This window comes from Pseudoliparis swirei, chromosome 23, assembly GCF_029220125.1.
Source record: "Pseudoliparis swirei isolate HS2019 ecotype Mariana Trench chromosome 23, NWPU_hadal_v1, whole genome shotgun sequence".
Classification (NCBI taxonomy): domain Eukaryota; kingdom Metazoa; phylum Chordata; class Actinopteri; order Perciformes; family Liparidae; genus Pseudoliparis; species Pseudoliparis swirei.
This window is the reverse complement of record NC_079410.1, coordinates 19,150,561-19,161,159: the sequence shown is the minus strand read 5'-3', so window position 1 is coordinate 19,161,159 and position 10,599 is coordinate 19,150,561. Positions and strand designations below refer to the sequence as shown.

The window sequence follows — 10,599 nt, the reverse complement described above, 5'->3', positions numbered from 1 at the left end:
CTGGACTTCCTGTCGGGCCGCCGCCAGGTGGTGAGGATGGCGGTACCACCTCAGAGCCGCTGACCCTCAACACGGAGCCCCTCAGGGATGCGTGTTGAGCCTCTCCTACTCCTGTACACCCACGACTGCACGGCCATGCACAGCTCAACGTCATCATCAAGTTTGCTGACGACACAACAGTGTTGGGGCTGATCACCCGAGACAGCCTACAGGAGGAGGTTGGATCACTGGTACAGTGGTGCCAGGAGAACAGCCTCGTCCTCAACGTCAAGAAGACCAAGGAGCTGATCGTGGACTACAGGAGCGGAGAGAGCACACCCATCTCCATAGACGGAGTTGCAGTAGAGAGGTCAGCAGCTTCAAGTTCCTCGGCGTGCATCTCCGAGGACCTCACATGGACCACGCACACCACTCACGTGGTGAAAAGGCAACAACGCCTGTATTTCCTTAGGCGACTGAGGAAATTCAACATGGCCCCGCATCCTCAGAACATTCTACACCAGTACCATCGAGAGTGTTCTGACAGGTTGCATCACCGTTGGTACGGGAACTGCACCGCCCTGGGCGTAGGGCACTACAGAGGGTGGTGCGGTCGCAGTACATCGTTGGAGGTGAGCTTCCTCCATCCTGGACATATACACCAAGCGGTGCGTGGCCAGGGCCAAACGGATGATGAAAGACAATAACCACCCGGCCACAAACTGTTCACCCTTCTACCGTCAGGCAGGCGATACCGCAGTATCAAGTGCCGACAAACAGACTGAGGACAGCTTCTTCAGTCAGGCCATCAGGCTGCTGAACAAGGACTGAGACCCTCATTAACACTATACACCAGAACATATTCTGTGAATATCTATGGCCATGGTGTATATTTTCTTACATTGTTTTATATATATATATATTGTATATATATATTGTATGTATATACATATATATATATATTGTCTCAAAAAAGTGTATATTTTCTTACATTGTTTTATATATATATATTGTCATGATGTATATTCTATTACATTGTTTTATATATATTGTTAATACTTTCTTCTTTTTTTGTGTGGATATTGTATAGTTTATTCTCATTCTTATTCTTTTTTTAGTCTGCTACTGCTGTCGGGTGTTTTGCACATAAGAATTTCACAAACCGATTATACTTGTATAAAAGGGGATGTGACAATAAAAACTTGAAACTTGAAACTTGAAACTTGATGTGTTCTTATATTAGAAGATGGAATAAACAAAAGATAAAACTCTGTCTGGACTCAAAGTATTATGCCCAGGAGCTTTCACATTTTTATTTTTCAAAATAAATTAAAACAATTTTAAATTTATCATCTGCAATGAATTATGCACATTTTAGTAATTTCAATAATACTGGCAATATTTATCTTTATATTTCTATTTTGTTATTGGGCTTTAATAGTTGTTAAAAGATGGAATAAACAACCTTTTAAAGGTGTAATAATTAAACGTTTGATGCCAGTCCTCCTTGTTATTGTGGTGCCACTGCAAATGCTAGGCAGTGAGGGGGAGGATATATGCTCTCTCATCTAGTAAATGCTTGTGCATTCACTAGATGAGATGCTCCAGTCCCGATCAGAGTTGGAGAACCTGGACGTCAAGGAGGTCAGTTTACTCTGAACCTGAGGATTAGTTGATCTTGCGTGTTCCATTTGTCGGTGTTGCAATTCACCTGTATGTTTCAGAGGGAGAGAGCCAGCTAAACAATGCACATGGATGTCAATCTCTGGCACACTTGATTATTTACGATGAGCTTTAATGACCTAAGAGGGCTGTCTTTGGTAATGTCTCCATTTAACTCCAGGTTATCGTGTACCTGCAGCTCTGTATATTTATTTTTTGCTAACTTTAAATCGAATTTATTCAAAATCCACAAAGTAATATCTCATGAAAATAATTATGGGCCTAGCTGAGGTCACCAATAACAAGACTGCAGTGTAATTTTTTTCAAGAAAGTTACGAATTTGCTTAAAATAAAATTCAAATATTGGCATAATATTAATAATATTTATTTTTCGCTAACTTTAAATTGAATTTATTCAAAATACGCACAGTAATATCTCATGAGAATAATCAGGGGCCTAGCTGAGGTCACCACTAACAAGACTGCAGTGTAATTTTTTTCAAGAAATGTAAGGATCTGTTTCAAAGAAATATCAAATATTGGAAATATATTACTATTACTTTCTTTATGAAGTGCTTTCATTTAGAAATCAAACGTCAGAATGTCTTTATTATCTCTGGGTGACACCTTGAGGCAGGCCCGGGGTGGGTAATCGGGAGAATCGGGAGAGTTCCCGGTGGGCCGCTTCACTTCTGGGCCGGTCGAGAATTTTATTTGTTGACATTTGTCACGTTAGTCCATCTTCTCTTAAAGTGGGCTACACACGTTCAGCATTCTGACACCGCAGCCTCTGCATGGGTTGTACCATGCAAGGAAGTTCACCCCTCCCAAATAATAGAGTTGGTTCGGTCCTTAGCTGTCTTTTCCAAAAAGTTTTCTCAGCTAGGGATAGCTGGGCCGGCCCGACCGCAACGATACGCGTCAGGGAGGATGGACGGGAGGAAGAGGGCAGGAGGGACTGGAAAAGCCAGGTTGAAAAAAAGAAAGGCATTGGAGGAGGATGCTGCCAAATGTGCCAAGCTTACAGATTTATTTACAAGAGGACAAACACAAGTGGCAACTGGTAAAGAGAGACAAAGGCTTTATGATTAGCAACATAACTATTCGGCTAACGTTGTAGCCTTGATGAATATAATTGCAGCGTTGTCAACCTATTCCCAAGCAAAATATTAAATTGAATTAAAATATTAACCTTTTTATATCACCTAAAATATGGTGATCCATAGACTGCAAATATTATGCAAATATTGATATATACTATTGATATTGATATTAAAGTATGCAGTTATATGACTCTTCATTTTTCTTTGTAGCTTCGGAGCAGCAGATAAGAGTCTCCTGCTGAAAATGATGAGCCCGACATTTGCAATGAGGAAGCCATACAGGGACAGGTAGAGAGGATAACAGAGGAAACTATATGATTTAAAGTTATATTTTCTTAGAAAGAGCAGTATATGACAGTACTTGATGAACCAATATGCATTGTTTACTCAGAAGTGGGTGTAGTAAAGGAGTAAATCACCACTATATAATACTCATGCAGAAAAATGATAATGGCAATGATAATGACCATGACCATGACCGGCCCCCATGGGGTCTCACTCCAACAAATCTGGCCTACTGCCTCATCTGAGTCTGACACCCCTGCTATGCCCTTCTGCCTTTTTTAATGTTATGCATATTTTTTGTTAACTTCTCATCTTAAGTGGATTATTATTGTTGTATTTAACCTTTACATTATTTGTTGGACCATGGTATTAATAAAAGAACTACAGGATAGTAAGAGCTGAACTGTTGCTTCATTTATCCAATTTCCACTACCATGAAAAAAGTGGGCTGGTCTTGAGCCTGAAATTCCCGGGCTGAAAAGTGGCCCCACTCCGGCCCTGCCTTGAGGTAATCTACCATGAATCAGAAGTGAAAGTATTTTGTAACTACGCACCATTGTGTTCTAAATCTATTCTGAAATTAGACACACATTTGCGCATGAATGTGATTTTCTATATCTTTTATTTTGACATTTTAAATCAGAACATCCAATATTGGAATAATTACCTTCTTTTATGTATTGTATTCATCATTCATTCAATTCGTGATTTTTCATCTCTTCAATTAGTTTAATCTATCACTATATCTTTATTTAAAGGCATGTTTCGTCATATCACGTTCACCGGAAGTTCGCTCTTATTTTGAAGACAGTTTTCACACGCTCGTACCGTAATGCCTGGTATATACGTGTACTGAAAAATATCGGGCGGGCTGGCTTGACTGTGTTTTCCGAAGTGGCGGCTGTCCATCTGTCTCCGGTGAGTGGCAGTTTCATAAAATATATTCATGCTTTGTCTGTCCACAAGACGTCAAGAAAGCCCCTTTTACATTTTGTGATTTCTTAATGAAGGATCCATCTATCTGGTCTCCAACAATACACATACGTATCTACATACTATATAACTTATAATGTAAACTCACCAGCATTTGTGTTTATTATTCATGAAAACTACACCTACAGTATCATTAATATAATTATCATGATTAATAACATTATAACAGAATCATTAACATTATAACAGGATCCTTAATAACATTAAATGTAATGTTTTCTGTACTGCAGATATCTTGCTACTAAGTCCACGGTGTCTACTCTTGTCACCGATGTAGCCGCAGCTATTTGGGACTGCCTTGTGGAGGAGTTCATGGCTGTGCCCACCACAGAGGACTGGAGGTCGATTGCTGTGGGGTTTGAGGAGCGGTGGAATTTTCCTCTATGCTGTGGAGCATTAGATGGAAAACATGTGGTCCTCAAAGCCCCTGCAAATTCCGGTTCGCAATTCTTCAACGACAAGGGGACCTTCTCAATGGTTCTCCTGGCAGTTGTTGATGCGCAATATCGTTTCAGGCTGGTTGATGTTGGGGGCTACGGCAGAACCAGTGATGGTGGGAGTCTGGCCAACTCAGCTTTTGGCCAGACACTGCAAACTGGCACACTTCAACTGCCTGCTGACCTGCCACTCCCAGGAGCTGGTCACAGAGGACTCCAGCCACATGTCTTTGTGGCTGACGAAGCCTTCCCCCTGAGGAGAAACCTCATGATGCCATTTCCTGGCCGCCTCCTTCCGAGGGAGCGACGGATCTTCAATTACGTCTCTCCTGAGCCCGGCTGGTTGTGGAGGATGCCTTCGGGATCCTGTCATCTCAGTGGAGGATGTACAGGCGCGTCAATGAGGTCCACCCAGAAGCTGCAGAGAAGTGTGTGAAGGCTACCTGTGTCCTGCATAACTTCCTGCGGCGGACAGCCCAAACAGCAGTGAGAGTACCAGTTGGAGGTGGAGCCACTGCCAGACCTGGGAAGAATTTCTGCCAATAACACAGCGAGAGAGGCCATCAGGGTGAGGGAGGCCTTCACATCCTTCTTCTCTGCTGAAGGGACCGTCCCATGGCAAGACACCGTGTAGCCCAAGCACATCCAAAACGCCACTTTTAAGAGCCAACCAACGGCTCTTTTAAGAGCCAACCACACATTACAACTAAAGAAACTTTCCTTTGTTGGTTTTCTTGTAAATGAAATCAAGAACATGGAATAAGTAACATTGACTAAATGTATACATTTATTTGAACACAATTATAATATATATAATAATAATATAATATATACAATAATAACAATAAGAACATTTACAAAATCTAACTATTTACAAAAAATTGAAACACTGGTTCCTTCCATGGAGAGATTGTACCCCAGAGGTCTATTCCAAATGTTCCAAATTCAGCACAACAGGGCTGTTCTCAAAAACTATTTTGTGAATTTCAAATTTGACAAATTCCAAACGCTGGGGTGACATCCTCTCCATGGAAGGAACCAGTGTTCTAAAAAATGATTCTATCGCCGATGGAGGTGGAGGTGGTGGAGGAGCGGCACTTCTCCTGAGAGTGACGAGGAGCAGATCCTCAATCTCCCTCTCTCTCTCACTCACGAAGATTTGCGGCCTTCTCTGGGCCCTTCTTCTTCCTGTATGAAATGGAAACACCATCACTACAATAGCTTGTCAGATTAATATTTGTCATAGTGAAATACATACCATGAATGCATAAATTATAAATGCATAAATATAGTCATACCAAAAAAATGCAATCCAACTTTGGTCATGCACATACCTGAGGGCGGTCTAGAGGGACCAGCAGCAGGAGGAGGAGGAGATGGAGGAGGTGGAGGAGGAAGAGAAGGAGGAGGAGCTAGGTCATCCAGCGAGGGATCTGGTTCATCTTTAAATATTAACAATAAAACAATGTTATAACACAAAAGTGACACTGTAATTACATATTAATGTTTCTGCAAATACAATCACATTGTTTTATCCTTTAAAGTTACATATAGTTGAAACTATGATAGTATCTTGTCTTTTTTTACATCCACGTTACATCCATGTTACATCCATGTTTTTTACATCCATGTTACATTACATTACATGTTAAAACTCAAATAAAAGAAACTCCCTATCGCAGAACAAAGTTGTAATGGTAAAAGTTAGTTTTGTAGACTGGTCTCTGGAGGATTAAACTAATGTAAACACTGGACGAAACATAGCTTGTACAAGCAACAGAAAGGTGATCTGAATTGTGTTTAATTTACAAGACATCACAGATGAACATTAGCAGACACTTCTTCAGCCATATGAATCTTTTCCTTAACCAGACTGTGATGTTGTGTCTTCACTTGTCGACTGACCTGCCCTGTGAGATGGCCCTGCTGCTGCCTCTGCTCTTTCCTCTTCTCTGTACTCTGCGGTCCTGACTTCCACGGCCCTCCGCCCCCAGTACTTCCACTTTTTAGTGGACTGAGCTAACCCTAACCCTTTACGGATGATGTTGTGAACCCAAACACGACGGCGTTGGATGTTACGACGCTTTTCGGCTTTCCACAACAAGTATAACGCAATTCCTTCCATGGTCGATGGCGAAAAAAGAATGGAGAAAAAGAAAACTATTTTTCACCTAAAGAAGCGGGAGCGATAAGCCACGCCCCCGACGCGTCTGGTCTGAACACACTTTTCTTCGACGCGCATCGAGACTGCTGCGTCAGACGCGTCGAGAATTTTTTCGCCGCGTCCGGTGTGAACACACCATAAGTTATTCAAATGAATTACAATAAACGACTTAATTTGTCTTTTCTCTTGTTCACTTTGACAGCTGTACAGTTCGTTGTTTTTCTTCAGTTTGTTTATCCATGTGTAACTTTATCGTTTTGTTGTGGCCGGAAGTAGCTACACGTTAACTTGACTGTCTATTCAAATACATGATATAGCGCCCTCTAGTGTACGTCAGTCAACATCGTCGTATAAATACTGTGGATATTATGTTACATACAGGCAGTGAAAGAACAGCAAACTATGAACGGAGCGTCCCGGTGTTTCCTTTTAATCACGTAATAAAAGTGCTCGTTTCGGCTTAATAACGTTATTGATGAAGCTTTACTGATGCATGTAGCTTATAGCCACGTATGTTAACTGCTCCACATTGATTTGAAATAATTAGTTAGTTACTTAGCAGATTAAGGTTATCAGAAAAAATATACTCAATTAATAAATGAAGTGTTATATATTATATATTAAAACGAGCAATGAGCAATTATACTTGGGCTAACACACACATACATGGCAGTGATTTGTGTAAAACTATTTGTACACTCAACCAATTCTTTATTTGATTTTCAATTCAAACGATAATGCATTATATTGTCTTTTGAGATAGTTAAAGTGCTTCTTAATTGCAGGTGTGTCCAATTAATGGAATATGAAAACTGGGGATACACGAATGAGGAAGGGGGCGGGGCGTTCACGAACGCATCCTTTGTCGAGCTATCTGAGCTCAGTGATTGGCGGAAACGTGCTGTGACGTCCCGCGTGTCACGTGCTCAGCGCACAGGTATAAATAGGAGTGAGGGGAGCATCTTTCATTATTCACAAGTGGTTCTTGCTTCAACAGTGTTTGAACGGAACTTCTTCCCTCGTACTGCTTCAGCTAGCACGGACACGAGCGAGAAACTAACGCCAGTAAAATGGAGTCTCAGGTCCGTCAGAACTACCACCGCGACTCCGAGGCCGCCGTCAACCGGATGATCAACATGGAGATGTTTGCCTCCTACACCTACACGTCCATGGTGAGAGACGACACCTGCTGTTACTATAATCTAGTAGTATGTATCGATGTCTAACAATCTGCATTTTTTGTTTACAAAAACGACAAACATTGGCTGACCGATGTGTTAAAGGAAATGTGAACTGGTCTCTTATTGTTTTATAACTAACTCTGTTGCCTCAGTGCATGCTGCCTTTTCTCACTTGTTTATATGATGGTTGCCAGATATGTAGTCTTATCCCCCACCCACCATATCAAGTCCAATATGCTTATTCCCTTTTTAAATGTATTTGGCCCTCCTCTCCAAACTCCATGCTTGTTCTAACTGACTAGACATTATGAAGTCACGACTCCTGTGACTGCATAACTGTTTGTCACAACCTTCCTCCCCTCCTTACAGGCCTTTTACTTCTCCCGTGACGATGTGGCCCTCGAAGGCTTCGCACATTTCTTCAAGGAGAACAGCGACGAGGAGAGGGGGCACGCCGAGAAGCTGCTGGCCTTCCAGAACAGCCGCGGAGGACGCATCTTCCTCCAGGACATCAAGGTTGGTACAGACTGGAGACTGCCGCACGCTGTGCTTAATGTTTATAATGTGGTGACCGTTCAGTCTGCTATAATTTACTTTGTTCCCCTCTGTAGAAACCAGACCGTGATGAGTGGGGAAGCGGGCTGGAGGCCCTGCAGTGCGCCCTGCAGCTGGAGAAGAATGTCAACCAGTCCCTGCTGGACCTCCACAAACTGGCTTCTCAAAATGGAGACCCACATGTAAGTCTGCGTTGGTGCTGAGAGGCTGCCTGAGAGGGTCCAGGCTGAACCACCATGTATGAGATGTCTTTGCGTGGAGTAATTCTCTCCCCTCATTTCTCAGATGTGTGACTTCCTGGAGACCCACTACCTAAATGAGCAGGTGGAGGCCATTAAGAAGCTCGGCGACTACATCACCAACCTAGCCCGCATGGACGCCAGCAAGGACAAGATGGCGGAGTACCTGTTCGACAAGCACACCATGAGCAAGAGCTAAATGTGCAAAGTCACAGGGTCGAGTCTGGAGCGGAAACGAGTTGTGGTGGTGTTTTTGTTTTGAATGTCATTTAAGCATTTATAGGTCATGACTTTGCCCTCATCACCTTTATATTTCATGTGACATTTAGAATGACTACTGTGACTGACTGTTTCTTATGTGTTCCTAATCTCAATAAACATGTTGAGCTGGACTGTGGTGTCTGTTTAAATGAGTCTAGTGTTTACACTTTTCAAACTAAGAGCCCTAGTTAAATTGTTGGGACAACTCAATCTTGCAAATCGTAACTCCCTTGTAATGTGTCCATGAACGACTACACTTCCAAAATCCTACAAGAGACGAAGAGAGATTTCTCTGTTCCTAGTTTCTTTTATATTCCCCTCTGTTCAACCAAGTGATGTCCGGATTCCTCCCGAGCTACATTTTCTGAACTGAATAATCTAAGGAAATTAAAAATTGCACATACCACGACATAACTTAATTTAACTGAATTAACTTAAAGTGGTAAGAGTTTATAAAATAGTTTCATTGTATTTCCCCATCAGAGGCACATTCCAGGAGGTTATACTTCCAGCAGGCGCAGTGGGTCACTTGAACACCCATCAGGGGATGTCTGGGATGGCACGGTGGACTTGAAGCAGCACGGTGTTCACCTCCAAGCTGATCCTGCATTAATGGCCCAACTCAACAGATGTTGGGACACGTCCCGGTCCAGCTTTTAATTTCTCAAGAGACACCGGAGAGATGTTTGGCCTGCAGTACGTTGAGCCTGGTTGCCTCCAAGTTCCTCTGGACTGGGACCAGCACAGGAAGATGACTGCCCACTGCCCAGTCATCCTCAATGGCACCACTCAAGTTCCTTTAGTTTCCTCCATGTCCTGTGGATTCTGCTGTCTAACCAGACGTCAATCCCAGCACGACTCCCGGGTCTCAGACAGATCCAGGTACCTGAGAAACAGACAAAGTAGTGGATGAGTCTTCAGCATTATTGAAGCTGAATTTTAATCCTATTTATTGTTATTAGGAGGGTTATGGATATGTTGCAGTTTTCTTCTCTCACAAGATGTGACAATATTTAATGTGTAAATGAATAGACGGTTGCATAAACATACCAGTTAGCCGTTAGTAGGTATCTGAAAGTTGGAATCTGAAACTGGAAAGCGTGTTTTGACCAGACAAGTGTGTTAAATCAGGCTTTTCCTTTCTGTAGGTCAGAATAACTTATTTTACTGTGTCTTCTGTTTTCATAGAAACCGTAGACCGTCTCTGACCCCGCTGACCTCACCATCTGCTGCTCGCACTGGACCTGTGAAGACAAGAGGATGAGTGCTTGTGTTGGACCACAAGCGGTGGCCGGCCCCCATGAAGGCAGTTATTGACAACCTGCTCAATAAACACCAGAAGGACATGCTCAAGCTTGTGGACCAGGACTATAATGCTCCAGTAACTCCTGGACAGACCAAACAACAACACAACATCAAAAAGATATATAAATCTACATATATATTTCACAATATATCAAATACATTTGACATATTGTGAAATATATATGTAGATTTATATATCTTTTTGCATTTTTATTATATTGATTACTATATTGGTTTTAGACATTTGTGTCATATTTGTGTGACCTTGTACTCTAGGCTCTGTGTTGAATATTTACTGTCCCTGTTGTGGTTAATAAATATATTTCATAGACTAATGTCTACATGTTTTATTAATATGTGAATAATTATAGTGAACAGTAAATACATCTTTAATGAAGTAATTGAAAATAAAATGTTCATAAGAAGGAAAACTG

The 10,599-nt window shown here is 41.9% G+C and overlaps 1 protein-coding gene and 1 long non-coding RNA gene across 2 annotated transcripts; one reads left to right on the top strand and one right to left on the bottom strand.

Annotated features, from left to right (window-relative positions):
* Positions 1 to 5,224: 5,224 nt before the first annotated feature.
* Positions 5,225 to 6,678, bottom strand: LOC130189010 (uncharacterized). The gene is made up of 3 exons (XR_008830691.1): positions 6,366 to 6,678; positions 5,795 to 5,902; positions 5,225 to 5,648 (listed from the first exon to the last, which is right to left on the bottom strand). It is a non-coding gene; the product is annotated as an uncharacterized LOC130189010 (long non-coding RNA).
* Positions 6,679 to 7,596: 918 nt separating this feature from the next.
* LOC130189105 (ferritin, liver middle subunit-like) lies at positions 7,597 to 8,991 on the top strand. Its single transcript, XM_056407772.1, has 4 exons — positions 7,597 to 7,796; positions 8,175 to 8,321; positions 8,417 to 8,542; positions 8,646 to 8,991. The coding sequence occupies exons 1-4, from the start codon at positions 7,695 to 7,697 to the stop codon at positions 8,796 to 8,798; spliced, it is 528 nt and encodes a 175-aa protein (XP_056263747.1). The 5' UTR covers positions 7,597 to 7,694; the 3' UTR covers positions 8,799 to 8,991.
* The last annotated feature ends 1,608 nt before the right edge of the window (positions 8,992 to 10,599 follow it).